The 21380-nt window shown below is 31.9% G+C and overlaps 1 protein-coding gene across 7 annotated transcripts in view; it reads right to left on the reverse strand.

The window, feature by feature from the left end:
* The window catches only part of LOC124428015 (chondroitin sulfate proteoglycan 4), an 80560-nt gene that overhangs the window by 4764 nt on the left and 54416 nt on the right, over positions 1-21380 (reverse strand). For all 7 annotated transcript variants that reach the window (XM_046971560.1, XM_046971561.1, XM_046971564.1 and 4 more), the window contains 5 exons: positions 5967-6561; positions 5620-5874; positions 4026-4223; positions 3172-3373; positions 25-2739 (listed from right to left, as the gene is read on the reverse strand). In XM_046971560.1, the coding sequence (XP_046827516.1) occupies positions 25-2739; positions 3172-3373; positions 4026-4223; positions 5620-5874; positions 5967-6561 (3965 nt within the window). The remainder of the gene's footprint in view (positions 1-24; positions 2740-3171; positions 3374-4025; positions 4224-5619; positions 5875-5966; positions 6562-21380) is intronic.

Below are 21380 nucleotides of genomic sequence, written 5' to 3' on the forward strand. Positions count from 1 at the left end.
ATATTATTTATTATTAATACTTACTTGTATGGGTAAAAACGATTCTCGATTCATCAATTTGTTGTTGAGTAAATGTATAAATCTCTGTATCAGATCCTAGCATAGAAATGTATCCATTTTTCATACTGGTTAGATTAAATGTTATCTCACTTGGAACGGTATCATTGTCTATAGCAGCCAAGTAAGAAGACATCAAGATGACTGAACCACCTTGCCAAACACTCAATTTAGTTTTATTCACAAGGACAGGCACTTCATCGTTGATAGGTTGGACAACGATCCAAACGTCGAAGGGCTCACTGATCTTATCACTAGCGATGACGACCATTTTGAATGAATCTTTTGAAAACTCATCGCCATTGTGTTTGTACAATATAACACCAGAATTCAAATGTTTTTGTGAGAATTTTTTAACTTGTGAATTTTTCGTAGAATCGATTATAAAGCCATGCTTTGGTTTCTCAACTATTCGATAATCTGTGACCTTACCGGCGTAATAGGAAGTTATCACGATAAAATCAGTTTCATCCAGAATTACGCTTTTACCTTCAACCACATTTAGATTCTTAGCCTCTACATAAAGTTTGTCAGGAACTATAATAATATTGATACTTAGAGCATACATCCACATGATCCCATTCGTAACATCAACTACAAACTTATCATTCGTTTGATTCGTCACAGATTGAACGTAAAATAGACGACCGTCGTTTATGAGAGCCTGATCGAATTGTTTGACCCAATTACCAACATACTCTTCCTTACTTTCCTCAGCATGTTCATCGTGACTCTGAACTTCCAGATAACCATTTTGCGGCCAATCCCGTAAGAAATAAATTATTTCGGAGGGTGAAATTTTCGGATGCATTATCTCCAAGCTCTTTCTATTTATCAAAAGACTCGTTGACTCCTCGACAAAGATTGTTTTGTTGTTCAGAACTGTCATGGCTTCCCAATAACTTGCTGGATAAACTTTAATCGTAAAGATGCCTTCGGTTTCTGCACCCTTAGCTGAAATTTTGAACTTAAAATTGTCCTTATTCAACGACGAGCCCAAATGTCGATAGGATATTGAACTATGAATCAGATCCTCTCCGGTAAACGTTGTAGTTTCCTTTGTGTGTTTCAAAAGTATTCCATATTTAGGTTTCTCCAAGATCGTGTATTTAACTTCTTTTTCAAGCATATAAACGTTCGTTTCTATCTCCAATTCCTTTGAACGAAATACAACGCTTCTGTTAAACTGAACGATCGATCCATTGGTTTCCTTCAATCTAATATAAGGTGGACTTGCTTCGATTTCGAGAATACCATCGGTATGAAAGTGGCCATCACTTACAGTGTATTCGAGTTTCTCACAATCCTCACCATAATGTCTGAAGAGTATTCTTTCATCGTCAATATTTTTTTGTGTAAACTCACGAATTTGTAAAGTAGGATCGGTTATTCTATAAATTCCACTTTTCCCGTTATCTTTACGCGTATATTTGATATCACTAGGTTTAGTATTAATGTCTTTATCGATATAAGCTAAATCTTTATTAGTTAACAATTTTTCTCCTTTGGATACTACGTGAAAGATCTTGTTGATTATTCGTTCAGGAGGATTGTCGTTCTTCATAATAACTTCGATACGAAAACGTCCAACGTACATAAAATCTATGGGATCTAAAGCAATACCAATGTATTCGAAGGAGTCTTCCTTTGTCTCGGAATCATCGTGGATGTAATAAACCGTTTGAGAGAGCAATTCCTCGGAGGTGAAGTACGTGGCATTGCTTCGATTTTGTGATTTCGTTCGATTTAGTACGACTAGCCAACCGTGACGTGGATTTATCGTGAGATTATAAATCAAATTGGATACACCATAATCCATTGTATTTGTGCGTATCATTTTTAAAGCTGCTTTTGAACCTTCTTCGATCTTCAAAATTTCCGTTCCTTCAACGGCTTTGTTGCTTTTCGCCAAATGATGTTTCAGAGGTAACGTTGATAGTATATCGATACATTGTGGTGCACTTACCCTAAACGCTAATTCGTCGTGAATAATCGAGTAGGCTCTTCTGTACAAGCGATATCGTAGTTTACCCGTATCTACATCCTCTTGTGTGAAACTATCGCCAACATTAATCTTTCGTCTTGTTACCAACAATTCGCCATATCTCGGTCCACCGTTTATAGTAAATAATATTTTGTTCGGTGATGTGATCAATGGATTCGTTTGATACTTAAGATTTTGTCCGGTTACGATTACCTCGGCGGTATTCGTAAAATTAACGGGAATTCTTTTCATCTCTTTTAATTCGAGATCTATGAAGGTAATGCGAAAATCAAAAGTCTGTTGTGTTTTCACCTCCCGAACGCTAGCTTGAAATTTAAATTCGTCTTGTGTTGGACTACCGATATTATGAAGGTAACGGATCGTATGTAGATCGACGTCACGACTAGTGAAATGATCAGCGTTTTGCCAGCTGCTCGAAACGTCTTTCAGCTTTTGCAATGTACCGTATTGAGGTGACGTACTGATATCATAACGTATGTCGATCGTACTGTCGTCGGAATTCGTTATAAATGACAAATTCGCTGGCGTTAAATAAGAGAAGGATCGATGCACCACGATCAATCCGGTGTTATGCATAAGTTTAATCTGTAGTGGGTAAGCCGAGACTCGTAGATATGCTGGCTGACTGCTTTCAATTCCATCGCTTACTTGCAAACCCAGCATAGCATTCGGTTTCGCTGAAATAGTTTTCAAAAATCCAATTATACCGCGACTTCATTTATTTTTATTATTATTACTTGCAAGAAGCTAGAAATTGCATTTCTCTATTCCGATTCTATTATCGTATAGATCTACTTTTATATCTATATTTATATAGATCATAATTAATCATAATGCATATTATAATTTCTCATTTACTATAGAATTTTAAATATATTTTTTTAATTGTTTCAACAAATAGAATAAAGTTTTTTAATTGTTGTATTTAACAGTAATCGTAAGTATAGTATTATTTTTTTTTTAGGAATTTACGTTGACTCTAACCATCGTTGATCTTTTATTATCATCGTTATATCAAAAATAAAATCATAAAAGAATTTATCGAGATTAATGACATTTTAGAATTAACTTTGTTTCATTTGAATAATGAAATCAATAGAAGTGTTTACCGTTGCCACGATGTACATAAGCGATCAGTCCTTGCATCAATTCGGCTTGCGTGAAGGTGTCGATCGGCTTAGAGGGATAAGTAACTCTTTCGATATGTCCAGCATCCGTGTCAGTGCGCAGGACTGTATAGACCAACGTTTCCGACGGAGTATCCGCGTCAATGGCCCAAATTAATTCTTTTGTTAGAGTTTTTCTGGTGCCCTGTTAGAAGCAAGCACCGGTTAAAAGATTAATTGGTTAGCCAAGGCGTACGAGTCACATAAAAAGATTACAGTAAAAACAGGTACAATTTTTTGCTTTCAACCAATTTAGAAAGCTTTGATAATTTTCATAAGAAACGATTTACGTCAGAGTGAAGGAATCTTCGTTTCGTTGAAAAGCCATTCTACTATTTCATTAATATCATTTAGTAGCTTACAGGAAAATCGATCTCGTTGCGGCATAATTGTCACGTTCTCTCTCTCTCTCTCTCTCTCTCTCTCTCTCTCTCTCTACGATCTGGTAGGGTGAACAAAAAAGACTTCGCTTGACCTCGATTAACCCACGAGAATTATTAGACGCAAAACTATAAAGAGAGAGAGAGAGAGAGAGAGAGAGAGAGAGAGAGAGAAAGAAAGAGAGAGAGAGAGAGAGAGAGAGGAGAAATAAAAATCCTTAATAACTTAATCCGACCGTAGTGATTATACATAATCAGTAAATTATCTTAACAGATTTTATTTGAACTATTCTCATTTGATAATTACTATTATACATCAGAAAAATATGATTATTAAATAGATTTAATTCTTTATAAAATTCTTATTTGAATTATGATTAATCTTATTCCTTGAATATATCTCTATGAAATACTTACTTGAGCCAGTCTTAGCACTTTTGCCGTCGGTATTTCCAAAAGTGGTGGGTCATTGACAGGAGTGACGTTGACATGAAGAGGAAACCTAAGTCTTCCTCGGAGATATCCTGGAAGCGTGTATCCCCTTCCTGCCACCAACGTCAGTTCCAGTATCATGCTATCTTCTGTGGTTTCGCTTCCATCGTGCATGTACTGTATCTGTCATAAGGGTAACCACCATACAGGTATATACATATACCGTTATTAACCATGCACCTTTCCGCAGAACAAATTATTATACCGTTTACATCAGAGGAATTATTCACACAATGGTATAGTATGTTATAGTCAACATATAGTCCACAAATGAACGAACGAACGAACGAACGAACGGAACGAACGAATGAACGAACGAACGAACGGAACGAACGAACTAACTAACGAGCGAACGTACACGGATAGTGTACTTTATTGAATTCTCTTTGAAATTCAATATCCCTGAAATAACTTGACTCGAGGACTCGTTTGAAAATATATACTTTCTGTAAATTCATCGAGTTATATCTGTATGGTTAATTAGCTATCTACGCAAAGTTAACTCTAGTAGTACGGTACTTAACCTCGAATTAAAACGAAACTCCTCTACTCTGTTTCGCATAATTGATTTCACGGAAATCATTACCAATGAATTATACAGAGGGAATAGTCGAATTCGTTCGTAACGAAACGCTATATATATATATATATATATATATATATATATATATATATATACGTATCAATGAATTCATTTCAAGCGTAGAATTCGGAATTATCCATAGTGATGTGCGGTATATGTGGCTTCTCTGTTTGATGGTAGTACCCTCTTTGTTAACGTAATTCGTAAATTACCGTGTAATCTATGGCTAGTCTAAGTGCAACGAACTTGAGATTGTTTCAAGACTAGAGAATCTATTCTATATCGAAGGAGCTCAATATACATCTATATATATATATTATATATATAGTATGTGTATGTGTTTTGCTGAGACCACTTCGATCCTAATCAAAATTAGTAACGGAAGGTTAGCTATGGTGATCAGCATATCGTCTCGTCAAGTCGATTTCGAGAAGTAACGAGGCAAGAATAAAACGATTACAAGGCAATCGATTAGTTAAATAACGCTTGTAGGAAGAGGATTCGGGTAAGTATCAGGAAGAGTAACGTTTCGAGGGATAAGCGTCTATCTGCTCGATTTAATCCAAGGGAAAAAACATTAATGAGTGGTGGCGGTGTTTATAAATAGGCCACTGTCGTTGGATAAATTAAGTGTGGCTTGCGGAGAGAAAAGAGGAACCTCGGTTCAGCCCTACATCGGAGTCGACCGACCCCACATCGGCCCCCAACGATTCTAAAGTTAGTCTTTACAAGCTGTACTATCTATAGAGACTGCCCGTATGACGAACCGGGACTAAGCATGACTTTACCAACATCTTTGACTTCTTTTGCTTCACCAAATTCATGATTATTATCGGAATATAATGAAAAACATATTGCATTTTTTCTTTTCTTTTTTTTTTCTTTTTCCTAATCTTTCCTCCTTCAAAGAAGAAATAAAATATATAATAATATTACCTTATCACGATTGATGTCTTGTAAAGTGAAGGAACGATCAGTTCTTGAAGTTAGGAGATCCAAAGCCAATGTTCCATAAGTAGGTGGTGTTACCAAGCTGAAAACAACTCCATCCTCTTCGACGCCATACTTGGCAATGTCTAGAACCATGCCGATGTTGTCGCTCGTAACGAGTACATGTTCACCTTCCGATACTGAAAGTGGTGAAAGAGAGAGAATCTCCAAATTTACCGGAAGATTAGCGTTCGAATAAACCTAAGAAAGGAAAATACAAAAAATACACATCGTCATTCAATCAAATGGTAATGTCGATTGTATTACATTTAGAAGTAGGATTATTATCAAACCTTATAGTCTTCAGCGAAATTAGGTTTGATACAGAGTGGCTGATCGCAAATACATTTGAACGAATCAACGCCCAGTTGTTCGCATAAGGCATCACTGACGCATGGATCAGCTTCAACGCATGGAAATCCCCAAACGCATCCTACGACTATACCTTGACTGACCTTGACATCAGGTAAACCAAGCTCCTTGTTGTCCAGCATCATGTTACGGAGACAACCCTTATAACTCACGTCACCTGACCTAAGCCCTTTACCCAGTGCTCTGGCACGTTTATTGAGTTCTGTACCACCGATATAGAGCGTGTCGGCCAAGTCCAAGTAACGATTACCACCGGAGGGCAAAGCCATCGTCTTTTCTTGACGATCGACGGTTATACCGATACCACTTGGGCTAAAGTCGACGACAATTCTATGCCATTTACCATCGGATACCATGTTACCATGTATTAACTCCGTTGGACCATTTCCTTTGTTCATTAATAGTCGTATCTTTCCTTCGAATAATTCGATTCCTAAGTAATCAGCGTAGGAAGATTGGCCGGTGTTGTAGAGAAGCAAACCACTTTCGGTACCGGTCTTCATATCAAATTCCCATCTGTAAGGAACATAATTCAAATTGAAATAGAATACTTCCCTGTTTACTTTACGAATTCGTATCAATTACGAGAAACATTTTAATTGTCAATATTCTAAACTTTATCAAATATTCTATACGTATTTTAATAGATATTGAATTTTCATATTGTCATGATTTTACTTTCATTTCAATTATTCGTTGAAATTTATTATACGTGTATAAATATTTCCGATCGATTAATTGTGTTTACTTGTTTTAATTTTTAATTGAAATATTTAAAAAGTGTGATTGCAATGACGACTGAGAAAGCTCGTTAAATATCGTGCAATTAAAAAAAACAAAAAAAAAAAAAAAGAGAGAGAGGTAAAAAAAAGGAAAAAAAAACGCGCGATTTGTTCGAAACATTCATTGGATCATTCATCTTTGAAACGACTTCACGGCTAATTCGGAAAGAAAGCAAAGCGATAAACTTGAGCGACTATTGAGTAAACCCTATGAAGGTAGCAATCCTTTGATATTATCCAACACGAAGAACAAGAATTGCCTTGCCAGTTGAATGCCAACGTTCTTTCCAATGGATATTGAAATTGGAATGAGACTTTCGTAAACACGTTCGATCGATTTCACATCGTTAAGACGATCTCCCTTAAGAAACTTTAGATACTTCCGTCTGAAAGGAAAATTTCTATCGTTCAAGTTGAACTTTGAGATAGAAAATACGATTCCCCATTGGAATTAATCTTAAAAGCGCGCAAAAGTTTGATTACGAATAAATCGATTACGATATCGTTAACTTCTTTTAATCGTTTTTCTTTATTTCTGTTTTCTTTCTTTCTTTCTTTCTTTCTTTCTTCTGTTTTTTGTCTTTTCTTTTTTTTTTTTTTTTAATATCCTATTAACTAATTTATTTTCAAATTTATCGATCCATCATTCCGATTCATCTTCTCTGACAATGAAATAAAAATTTATCGTTTTTTATTCGAACGAGAATTTGTTTTTCAATTTTCAACACGACATCCGCCATAATAAATTTATTATTTTCAGAAAAAATTCCAAATAAAAAAAGAACCGTTGATTTCGTCGATTTGTTCTCTTTTCACGATTTTGTTTATTTTTCTTTTTTTTCTTTTTTCTTTTGTTTCTTCTTTTTATCCTTTTTCTTTTATTTTCTTCTTCTTTTTCTTTTTTTTGTTTTTTTGTTTTTCTTTTTTTTTTTTTACGACAAATAATTTTTCAATTTTAATTTATCGTACGTCGTTAGATATTACACACGAACGGATAAATTCATTTCAAATTGTACAAATCTTTTTTTACAAACTCCTATCACATCGCAGTTTAATCACGTACAAGCTAATCGATAAGCAGATAGCAGCAGAGCTAACGCCCTCGTCATTTCCCAAACTTCATAGACGTTGTGTGAATCCTAATAGTTGTAGACAAAGCATTCTCGTTACACGCACATTCATAATGTATTATTACGCATACATATATACATACGTATACGTATATATATACGTACACATACAAACGCACATAGACAAGGTTGTAAAGTGATTCTCTCCTCTTCGAACCATCTTAGTTGGAACCACCTTTGGAAGCAGCACAATTTGTACCATTACACACATTATCAATTTATCCTTCCCTTTGGACTAACATAAGAGGAGAATCTATTCTTCAACGATAGTGAATACACATTCTCTGAATTGTCCGAGTTTGAGAGAATTCAACGTATTCTATTTTATTAGAGTTTCTATGTATACATACATACTATGTCCGTAGATGCATATGTATGTATGTATGTATGTATCTACATATGTGTGTCGAGCAATTTGCGTTTAACTGAACTTTCCCGATTCTCTTCGCTATTTCGACATTTTCATTGAAAGGAAAACGAGAGTATGTACTTCGAAACGATTCATTCTGAAATGTTTCACGATAATGATATACGTTTAATTTGTTTGTTTGAGAGAGAACACAAGAGAGCGAGAGAGAGAGAGAGAGAGAGAGAGAGAGAGGGAGAGAGAGAAAGAGAGAGATAAAGATGAACTATTTTACTGAAAATATACTAATTTAAGGAAAACTTCAACATTTACGTTAAACGTTTAAAGACTATGGTATTTTGCATTGGTTATCGCTTTCCACTACATTTGAGAATCACTGTTTGCATGAGTGATGCCTGAATTGCGTTCACTAGACTGTGATATAACAGGTATACATTAAAATATATTCTATTTGAATGATAAATGATATATAATAACAATAATGTGTATTGTATATATTTCCATAGTTTATATACACACACACATACATATATATATATATATATATGTATATATATATACATTATATATACATATATCTATGGCCTTTAGAAATTATATCATAAAGTTTTCAAGAATAAAATGATAATATTCTTTGCAATAGATAAAACAATAAATAAAAATTAATAGATAGAAATATACAAAATAATAAATAAGAAAAAATATTAGAAAATGATTTGTTATCATTTGTTATCGTCTATGATATGTAACTTGAGAGTTCGAAGTATATGCGGAGTCGTTCTTTGAATAAGCAAGATTATTTTTTATTAATACGAACGAGTATGTAGCAATTTGACGTTCTTTTTCATTTTTAATATCTTTTAAAATAATTCCACTGTAAATACATTCTTTCGTCATTGTAAGCAAATGCAATAGAAAAGTTCTAAATGAAATAATTATAATTGCAAATAAACCGAGAGAAATTATTATTTTATTCATTTATCATTTATTTATCTATCTATTTATTAACTTACTTATTTATTTATTTATATGATTATTACAATCGCATGATTTACTTTATTTATTTAAAAAAAAAAAATTAAATTCTTTCTCTCTCTCTCTCTCTTTCTCTTTTAATGAATTCTCATCGTCGTAGTCTTTATGATCGTTCAAACGAGCTGAAGTATTTCACACTGTGAGATTTTAAAATTTTATTTATTTAAATGTAAGTTAAAGAACGACAAAATTTATCCACGAGAAAGATCCTCTGAGATTTTCTTTTGCCATTTCTTATTTTTATTAAGACGCGTTGCTCTAAGAAACTTGCCATTTTTCTTTCTTTTACTCAGTGCAAGTAGAAAGGTCAGGAGTTACGATATACCGAATCACTTCAGCTTTACCTTGCCTTAGCAGAGAGACCGAATCCATGCATCTTTCATTTTCGAACTTCTCACTCGTTTCTAAGCTCTTTGGACTGAGACTTCATCATATTACAAGATTTCTCAGAAAATATGCAAAATGTTACGTAACAACTTCTTGCACGACTCCTCGATACCATTCCTAGATCTTATTTGAAGATACATTTTCTATAGTTGTATACATATTTATGTGTAAAATGGTATTATATGAAGAAAAAAAAAAAAAAAAAAAAAAAAAGAAAAAAGGAAGAAAAAAGAAATTAAGAATCAATTACATTTAATCATTTTGTTAAATTGCTTGATTAAAAGATTACTTTCTTCATTCTTTTCGTTTTTCTATTTTTTTTTTTTTCTTTCTTTCTTTCTCCCTTTAATCCGACAATTTTATTTTTATATACAATACCATGTACCTTTTCAATCTATTTTTCGATATTACTTTGTTCTGATGTTGAATATTCAAGAAGGCTAAGTAAAAACAAAGACAGTTCCGTGAGGTAAAGTGGCTCGAAAGATAATTCGTTCTTTCACGCGGAAAATATAAAAGTTAGTTCTATCGGAAAGGAAGGAAAGTGTAATGCTGTCCATGGAACCAGAAGGTGTAACCGAGTGGAACTACAAAGCACGATGAGAACGAGGTTGGTTCGTCTAGAAATATAGAGAGATCAAACACGCTAACTTGACAAATAACCATTGGATGATAACAAAAAAGAAAGTCAAATTGTTCCATTCATTTCTTATTATCTATATAATAAGTATCATTATTAAAATCAACATTATTAACGGATTTAATTCTATATAAAGAACATTACAACGATCGAAACTTTTATCGATGATCTTAGTTTTATAGAGTTCTTTTTTTTTTTTTTTTCTAAATGTGAAACAAAATTTACACTTTTGAAAGATGTTCTGCGTTTGACTTCCTTTTTTCTTCTTCTTCTTTTTTTTTTATTTCATCTTATTTTATTTTATTTCATACGATTTAACGTATATACGAAATAATCGTTTCTGGTTTATGTTTTCTGTGAAACACTCTGTAAGTACGATACATGTATAACTATACATAGTTATACATACATAGTATGATATATGGCATTTCAGAACAAATAATTCAATTCACTCCTCTTATCGGGATCGATCTGCAGCACGTTCATTCCTCGAATTTTATCCAGCGATTCCTTTCATTCAGCCCACCCAAACTCTTCACTTCTATGTTAACACATTCGTTACGCTTCAGAGGAGAAAACGATTCGATTGTCATTCGAGTATGGTTAATTCTATAGACTATTTTCAAATGTTATCATTCAAATGAGCAATATTGAGAGAAATTAGATAATTGTGGAATTGTAACACGGTAATATAGAGTAACAACAGTTAAAGTGAATTTCACCAATTGTATGTGTTTGACTAATACTAATGTTATGAATAAAAGGGAGAGAGAGAGAGAGAGAGATAAAGTGTATGTGTATGTATGTGTGTGCGCGTAGGAATGAGCTAATTGACAACCTTAACAATTGTACAATTGATTTTTAGATAAAATTAAATAATATCATTTATTGACAATTAAAATAAAACTTCAAAAATTGTTGATACGTGTTAATTAATGCTGATATGTTTTAAGAATTAAAAAAAAAAAGAGAAAGAAAAAGAGTTGGTATAAGAGTAAATCGATATAATTAATATTTTGTCTGTATATATATATATATATTTTTTTTTTTTCTTTTTATAGTGTAACATATCATTTTCTCGTTTGAAATCCGATTTAAAATACACATTAACTCAATACGTAATTACTGAGGAAAATGAAAGCAGCATTATCAATGAAACGTTACTGAATCACGTTTTAATGTCGAGCCGTTTTAAAGCCCTGCTTGAAAAGTTTTCAACATCACGGTTGAATTTTTTTCCTTTCCCCATCCATTACAACTCCTATTTTCTTCTTTACTGGTAATCAATGGGGAACAAGAAGAATGTAATAAAAATTGTCGATATAATCGAGGAACGTCGGATAAAACAATAAAAATGCATCGAAATTAAACTTTTCTCTTTCTTTAAATTTCAAAATTGAATGCTTTATTCTCAAAGGTAAGAGATTTATAATAGTTATTGATAAACTATTATTACGGTATTTGCTTAGATGATACAGATACTCGATACTCTGATAATTACAGACTCGCTTGAGTATATATATATATATATGTGTGTGTGTATATATAATATTACATTCAAGAAAATTATCAACATATTGATTTGATATTGATTAATGTTTATTTGGTTTATTTGGTTGATTTAATTAAAAAAAGAAAATTAGTTTGAAAATGTTCAGTTGATTACATGTAAACGTGTAAATTATTTCGTCGATTTAGTTATCGATATATATATATAATATTCATTGAAAATGAATGTTCCGATTTACATGAAACTGATTTTGAAAACTGACATATCATTTCTATGTTTTCATTTCCTTTGTAATGGAATCTACGTAAAGTTAATTAGCTCGTCAATCTCAGTTTTTCCTGTATTATTAAAAAAAATTCACTTTTGATAACAACGCAAAAAATATACGTATATGTTGCCTTTTGTCCGATCATTATTATAGAGGGAAAAATGAAATAAAATAAAATAAATGAATGAATAAATAAATAAATAAATAATAATAATAATATTAATAGAATAGCACAGTAACAATAATGTCCATTAGGAGGATGGTTGACGTTGGAGAAAAATATTAAAGCGTTTTATGAATGTGTACAGAGAGATACGTCTTTTGAAATTGTTAAAAGTTTTTTAAAAGTCGAAAGGTCGGAACAAAATAGCGTTGTCGCTCTGTGACGTGTTTCAGAGAGAAGTAATATCGTATGAGGTAACAAAGCGCGTCATACGAGAGAAAATAATTATAAAATGTCACGGATGTTGAAACGAACGTGAATGAGTGGAAAAGAGAAAGATAGATAGATAGATAGATAGATAGATAAAGAGAGAGAGAGAGAGAGAGAGAGAGAGAAAGAGAGAGAGAGAGAGAAAGAGAGAAACAGAAATAGGGGCTGATTAAATTCATAAAGATCAAACATTCAACGAGTTGTCGCATGGGAGAAAATACGATACGGGACTGGAAGGTTTCTCTATTCGCTGTTTATTGCGATCCCGGGAATATCTCATAGGCAATCGCATTGAAATTCACTCGGGGAATCGTACTTTAAATCGCTCCGTTGGCACTTCTTTGCGTTTCCTTCGCTCCATTGCTAGTCAGGAATACATTGAGAATGTTAGCAGTTCCGACCAGGCGTGTCCGGTTCGAGGTTCCCTCTCGTAACTTCAATAAAATCACGAGTATACAAGAAATCGTCTTCTTAAATGCACCCTTTTACAATGACGGTGTTGTTTCGTCTTTTTCTTTTTTTTTTTGTTTTTTTTTTGTTTTTTTTGTCTTTCTTTCTTTTTTTTTTCCCCCACAAACACAGATCGATAAACGAATTAAAGGTATAAAATGAAAAAAAAAAGGAAAAAGAAAAAAAAAGAAAAAAAAACAAACGAAACAAATTTTTCAAGGGTGAGTCTTATTACAAAATTGTTTTATCATTTATTGTCGTTATCTGTATTACGTATTAATTTTAATTAAAACAATAAACATCGGTAAAATATTCTATATGCCAGAAATGTTATAAAGACGGGATTAAAAAACGAAAAAAGGAAGAAAGGTAATTAAGATATTTCTGATCGTTTTATAATAATTTCAAATTTAATTTAATTTAATCATCGTTATTCAATCTTTTAATATAGAATTAAAAGAAATGATATAAGTATTAAATAGGACTGATAAAAAAACAAATATAACGTAAGACTTTAATTTTCATCGAATTCTATTAATTTCAATTTAAGTATCGACCAATTCCATTTCAGGTACAAAGGAGAATTGAAAACAAAGGTACGATAAAGTTTTGATTCCGATTGATCCATACTAATTTCAATTTGAATATCGTCCAATCCAAACAAAGATACCATATTAATTTCCATTCTGATTGCCTTTGCATTATAATTTGCTTTCCTATTTATTCGATCAATATTTTTAAACAAATAGTATTTTAAGTATTTTCAATAAATAATCAATAATGATAATAAAATAATAAGTAAATAATATGAGTGGTCTAAAAGCTTAAACCATAACAATTAATTATATATATATATTATATATATATATATATATATATATTGATTAAAATATTCCCAGGTATTGATATTTATCTTAATCGATTAAATAAAAATAATGATCATGATAAATGGAATAAAAGAATTTTTCCTTTTTAAATATCAATTTGAATCTCTTACAAGTGATTATGGTTACTTATCAATTGATTAAATAAAAATTCTAATCATGATAAATAGAATAAAAGAATTTTTCCTTTTTAAATATCAATTTGAATATCGTAGAATTAGTGATAAGATAAAAATGTGATTGATGGAAAGTAAGAAAATGTTATATGTATGTATGTACGTGATAATTTAAGTCTATATAATATTCGCTATTACATTATGTCGGTATCTATCGTATGCACGTATTTCCTTCCTTACTTCGTTATATTCTCCTTCCCTATCCCTCCCCCTGCCCCTCGCGAAATTCTTCGTGTGGACGAACGCGTCGAAATACGCTTCGAGAATATTCGTAATTTGAATATGCCACGTCGACGTCATTTAACGCGTTTACTCTATTAGCGATTCGCGAACGCGTCTCGAATATTATCGTTTCTGACGATATGCATTAACGTTTTAACAGGTATCGAGTTAAATTTATTTCTTATGACAATCTTCTACGTCACGTTTTAAATAATCATATATATACACACGTATACAGGGTATCCAAAAATCATGGGACTAAATTTATATTATGTATTATTGAATAGATGAATAGATGAAAAAAGTTCATGAAAAAAATTTATGCCTGATAAAAGTTTCATTGAAAAGACATGTATATGCGCTTTTTAAAGATATTTATGATTTATCGTATCGATTATAAGAAATGTTTGAAAATTCTTCTCTTTTTGAAAGAATCCAAGGCTTTCTTCATTCGTCGAATTAGCGATCGCCAAACTCATTTAAATATTTTCCCATTGTATTGAAAATAACAGTAAATACATTTTAAATATGTTCTCAAAATTCATCGTATCTCTGTTTCTATTCTATTTTTTATAAACCAACTTATAGAAATAATAATTGTTATTGAGAATTATAATAATACGAGATGCGAGAAAATAAAAAAAAGAATTCGAGGGATCATTAATTCGACGAATAGAAATAAATCATAGATATATTTAAAAGCATATACTTTTTCAATAAATCATTTTTGGACATCACTTTTTTTATGATCTTTTTTCATCCATTTGATTTTATACTTTTTTAAACATCCTACATGTGTGTGTGTGTGTGTGTGAGTGTGTACATTTTACGAAGAAATATTAAAGGCAAATGATTTTAAAATTTTATAAATATTCTGATTTTTTTATTTTTTCTGACGAAAGAAAAAAGAAAGAAAGAAAGAAAAGAAAAGAGAAAGACGAAGAATTATATAAAAAAGAAAAATAGGTGGAAAAATAGAAAATTTCGAAAACGAACATCTGCTTCCGTGTCAAATAGGGTTAACGTTCATATAATTAATGATCGAAACACGTAGCTTTCATACATATGTTTAACATCACACTAAAATTCACTTTGGATCCTCGTTGTTTACATCTGTCGGTACTCAGTGAAACTTAATTGCTCGTACCGTTGACCTCTGCGATGCTATTTGCGATGATTTCCAATGCAAATTTAAGTAAATGCAACGCGATTTAATAAAGTTACTGATGTTACACGTTACATTTTGTCGAGCTTAAAAATGAATCGTTTCGGGCTACTCGTTACATTCTCTTTCCTCTCTCTCTCTCTCTCTCTCTCTCTCTCTCTCTCTCTCTCTCTCTCATTTTCTCTCTTTTCTTTCTCTCTCTTTTTCTCATGTCTTTTCTATGTATTGGAATTTACAATAATTTACATAATACGTATGTACTTTGAGTATTAACATTTAAGTTTTATTACGTTTATCTTGTTATTAGTTAACGTGTGCTTACCAAAACTCTTTATTGGTTTAAGTAAAACGTTTATAAGTTAAGCTTTGTAAAGTGGAATAAATTGTGTTCTCGAAAGACGATAAAAGTTATCTTTATTAAAAAATGATTACCCATTCATTTAAATACATATTTCTTTTTAAATCGTTGCATAAGAGTTCGATATTGATTTTGAATTCAGATATATATTCCGGTTATAACGTTATAAATAACATCTATATATATGTACATATAGTATTGGACGATAAAAAGAGAGAGGGAGAGAGAGAGAGAGAGAGAGAGAGAGAGAGAGAGAGAGAAAGAGAAAGTATTTTTTTTGTAAGATGACTTTTTCGTGCGTGTACAATCCGATCTGTGTAAATTCGAAATAATCGAGATTCGTTCGAAAATAGAGAAAAAAAAGGAATAAGTTTAAAAAAAAAAAAACGGATATCAAGCGAGATCGCATTGTAACGTAATTTGTCTGCCAAACAAATTTTCAATTTGACGTGACTCCATACCTATCTAGATATTTGTTAATTTTATATGCACGATCAATGTTTTAGAATTTATAGGATCTTTGTAAAAATAAAATCCTATGAAATGGAAAAAGAGAGGTAAAGAGAAAGAGAATAAAAAAGAGAAAGAGAAAGAGACAGAGAGAGAGAGAGAGAGAGAGAGAGAGAGAGAGAGAGAGAGAGAGAGAGAGTAAGTAAAAAGGGAACGAATAAAAAATTGGAAAAATGAATTAACTTCTCTCTCTTTCTCTTTCTCTCTCTCTCTCCCTCTCTCTTGTAGATACGATCGATTAATGGCACAGATTGCATTCGATCGAAATAGTACGATTTTTGTGTAGAGCGAAATCGGGCTTGGTTATCACGTTGCCTCTCGAAAGCCGATCTTATGGATTTTATATGTATGTGTGTGTATATATATATATATATAAGTATATATATATATAAATATATATATACAGTACGTGTGTATATATGCGTAGGTATGTGTAAAACGTCGAACGAAGAGTGCGTGGAAGCCAGTGGTATGAGGTGCGAAGCGAGCGGAATTAGAAGGAAAGAACGAATGGAATTACCACGTGTGATTCGTGTTTCAACTGAAGGGGGTTGGAAAGTGCGGAGATTAAATATATCGGATTCAACGAGAAACGAAAGAAGTGTCGAAAAATTTGGAAGATTATTATTTTTTTTTTTTATTATTTGTCACTCTTTTTCTGTTTCCTTTTTTTTTTTTGTTCTTTTCTTCTCGTTTATTTTATTCCATTAAAGTACTTCGTTGTTCTTTTTTTTTTTTTATCTCTTCTATAGCGTGAGCCTCGTCTGTTCTTTTTTTTCTCTTTTTTCATTTTTTTTCTTTTTCTTTTTTCTATTATTCCAGAAGAATTATTAATATGTACTCATGTTTCTTGATTGAGTATTTCTGCACATGGTATATCCCATATATGTACTTATATATATATATATATATGTATGTATGTATGTATGTACGTATGTATATATTTTTTTGACGTTGATTTATTCGACTTTCTGTTGAATATTTAAAGAATATTAAATTTAGTTTGAAGAAAGAAAGAACATTTGAAATGTCTACTCTCTTGATTCTCTTCTCGAAAAGGAATATTTTAAGATTTACATATTCAAAGAATGGTAGCCATTTATCAATTGCAATTATATTCGTCGTTCTCGTTGATGATAGAAATTGTAACCGTATAAAGAGAGAGAGAGAGAGAGAAAGAAAGAAAGAAAGAAGAATAGAAAAGGCACAGTTTATCGGTTTCTTTTTCAGAATGAATCACTTTTTCCAGAGGTGGTTTAGTTCGATACTCTGTATTCTTTGAGTATTCCCGTCTCTTTCGGAATAACGTATAACATGAATCGTTCACCTTCAAAAGTCTCGATATTTTATCGATATCGATATTGCTGTTTGAAATCGTTTATTACTATTAGACTTTTCGATATCGTTGCCAAGACTTTGGTGATTATTTCATATCGTACAAGCGATACAATTAATCTATAATTAAGAGATCAAAGATTCTGATAGTTCAACGTACTGAGTTCGAACGAACCTTACTGTTATTTTCTTTTCTTCATTCTTTCCTTTTTCCTCTTCTTTTTCTTTTTTTCTCTTTTTTTTTTCTTTGTTTCTCTTTTTCATTCTCACCGAAAGATAATTAATCGATAATAAAGAAGAGAAAGATCTCGTTAGTTCGACGTTCTTATTTCGATCTAAAAGTTTACTATTAATATTTTTTTTTCTTTTTTTTTACAATCTTAGAGAGAGAGCGAGAGAGAGAGAGAGAGATAATTGATCGATAATTGAAGAGAAAGATATTGTTAGTTGGACGTACTCGCTTATTTCGATCGAAACATCTTAATTTTCTTTTTCTTTTCATTTATTTATTTTCTTTTTCTTGTTTTTTTTTGATTGTCAAATAATTAACAGATAAAAGTTTCCGATAGTTCGACGCTTTCATTATGATCGATATTATTATTTTTCTTTATTATTATACTTTTCACGATTTTTTAATTATCAGATAATTAATCAACGATTAATAAATGGATGATTTTGATTTTGATTTTGATTTTGATTCGACGTTTTTCACTTCGACTAGTAATTTAATATTATTTCATTTATTTTTCTCTTATTACTTTTTATTTTCTCTTTTAATTGTTAGAAGATATATACAATTCTATCATTGTATTAAGAGAAAGACAGAGAGATAGAGATAGATAGATAGATCTATAGAGAGAGAGAGAGAGAGAGAGAGAGAGAGAGAGAGAGAGAGAGAGAGAGAGAAAAAGCGTCGAACGCTGTAGTAGCAGAGATTCTCATACAGTATAAGGGAAGTCACTAACGACACATTGAAGTTTGTTTTTGTTCATCAGAACAGGTGCCGTTATCATATGTCGAGTATCTTGTTCAACACTGTTCGACATGTAATACATGGTACTCGGCAAGTTTTGCCGAGCTATGCTATATAAATATATAGGTTAGATATCACTAAAGGTATACTTTTTAGTCATCATTCATTACTCCCTTGATCTTTTTATTTTTCCATTATCTTTTATAGTCAATATCAGAAAACTAGACGTGATACGATAGTATGATCAGAAGTCGAAAAACAAAGAGGGACAAAAGAAAAGAAAAAAAAAAAAAAGAAAAAGAAAGAAAAACGAAGGAATTGATCTTTATGGAAGAGTAACTTTATGTTAGGATGAGAGGGTAAGAAAAAGTAAAGAAAAGAGGGAAAAAAAACATGTTCGAATGTCCATCCTAAAGAGATTTTTATCCGACTCTTCTAAAACATCATTGACCGTACAAAACTATCCTTCTTATCGTCGACGATGGCTACAAAATAAGAGAGAGAGAGAGAGAGAGAGAGAGAGAGAAAGAGAGAGAGAGAAAAAAAGAGAGAAGGAGAGAGAGGAAAAGGAAAGATGAGAGAATATCGGCCCTTAGAACACTTCGTCCACGTTTTTTCTCTACGATCCTCCGATAAAACGAGAGTGCAATAACACGAGACTATCTTTTTCTGGCGATCTCCGATTGCACGTAGGTACTTTTATAAATGTATATCATGTATATAGAACGTATGTATATGTTATATGTATGTATATGTATATATATACATATATTTAATATAAGAGATGACTATATGTATCGCAGCATCCCTATCGGTCTAGACATACTCTCATTTCAGTTAGTTATTATTCGCTCCATTTTCTATGGGCGTTTTATACGTGAACGATCTCGCACGTTATCGTTGGATCAGCTTACATTACGTACATGTAATGCATATCTATGTGTCTACCTAGATTTGACGGAGATGGACGCCTGGTTATAGGAAATAAAAATAGTAATAGAAAAGAAAAGAAAAAAAAGGGACAAAGAAAAACAGAAAAAAATAAAAAAAAAAGAAGAAATAAATGGAAAAAAAAAGAAAATAAAATAAAAACCAAAAAAAAATACATAGAAGAGAAAGAAGAGAGAAAGAGAGAGAGAGAGAGAGAGAGAGAGAAAAAATAAAGGGAGAAAGAACAAAATGCGGACGTCCATTATGCAAAATCTCGTAAAAATGCGCGACTAAATCCCAGTTCGTCGCGTAAACGTAAAAAACATGAGCTAGAAATACGAGTATAACTTCGTCCTGAAAATAATTAGTACAAAAGAGAAAAAGAGAAAAAAATAGAGAGAGAGAGAGAGAGAGAGAAAGAAAGAGAGAGAAAGGATTGATTTAAAACAAACTATCGTAAGAATTGTAATCTCTTGAAACTATTTTTACTCTTTTTATTTTTTCCTTTTTCACTGTAATCTAATTAAATTATGCTATCCTATTATGACGTAATTATACGAGCAGAAGTTTCGAAGAATATTTTTTTTTCTATTCTTTCAGGATTTCTTATTTTCTTTCTTTTCTTTTTTTTTCCTTTTTTTTTCCTTTTTTTTCTTTTTTTTGTCTTTTATTGTATCTATAAAATTCATCATTTCTTTCGTATAAAAGTTAATACTCGAGTAACGTATAAACCAATCGTAATTATTAATATCATTAACTGTTGTAGTTTGTTTAAACTCAGATTTAAAGTTATATTTTGTTAAAATGATAAGAGAAAAAAAATTTCTCAAAGAGAATTTTAATCGGAAAGGAACAAAGATGTTCGATAATTACATGTTCGTCTCGGTCAATAAATCAATATTATATTTCGAAGTCTTGATTTAAAAAAGAAAAAAAAAAGAAAGAAAGAAAATCTTCATTTCCGTTCTTTTTATTCCCCTTTCAACAAAAAATAACATTCCTCCTTTTATCCAGATACGATATAACTTTTCTATCATCGCGTAAGAATAACAAAAAAGAAAGAAGAAAAAAAAGAAGTAAAAGAAAGAAATTCCTTTCGTCAACCGATCGTTGAATCGAATAGAAAAAGAAACAAGATGGCGGAAAGGAATCTCGAACGGAGAGTATTGAGTGTGTATGTGTGTGTGTATATATATATATATATAATATAATACACACACACACACATACACACACACGCATATACACGTGTGTGACTCTTTCAAAACGGATACGGCAGGAGTTTTGTAGCGTAGCTTTTCATTCACGTAATATCTCCCGAAAAAGATGGCGGCGGGCGAACGAAGAAGAAGGTATGGAAATGGCGGGAAAAATCTTTTTCAACTGCGCGTTTCCTCTTTTACATCCTGCTTTTCCTCCAACTCTTCTTCTTCTTTATCTTCTTCTTCTTCTTCGTGGAGGGTATTTGTAGTTGTTACGTCCGGCGTTGTTCGCCGTAGCAACAGGTATCTCTAAGCGTACATTTATTTTCAACGGTGTTAAGGCGACGGAAGGTAGGGGACGGTGTCGGTGGGAGAATGTAGCGGTAAAGGGGGTGAAGGGGGTCGTGTTTCGTGAACGCATGGATACGATAGCGGTGGTCTACAGTAAGCACTGAATTAAGAATCTCCTGGCGTGCTTTTTAATTTAGAGAAACACAAAGGATCGTCGTCTACTGTGGCCGTGTGGTGGCGCCACGTTAGTTTCCACTCTGTCGGCAGAGTCCTTGAGATAAGGAAAA

The sequence above is a fragment of the Vespa crabro genome, chromosome 11, assembly GCF_910589235.1.
Source record: "Vespa crabro chromosome 11, iyVesCrab1.2, whole genome shotgun sequence".
Taxonomy (NCBI): domain Eukaryota; kingdom Metazoa; phylum Arthropoda; class Insecta; order Hymenoptera; family Vespidae; genus Vespa; species Vespa crabro.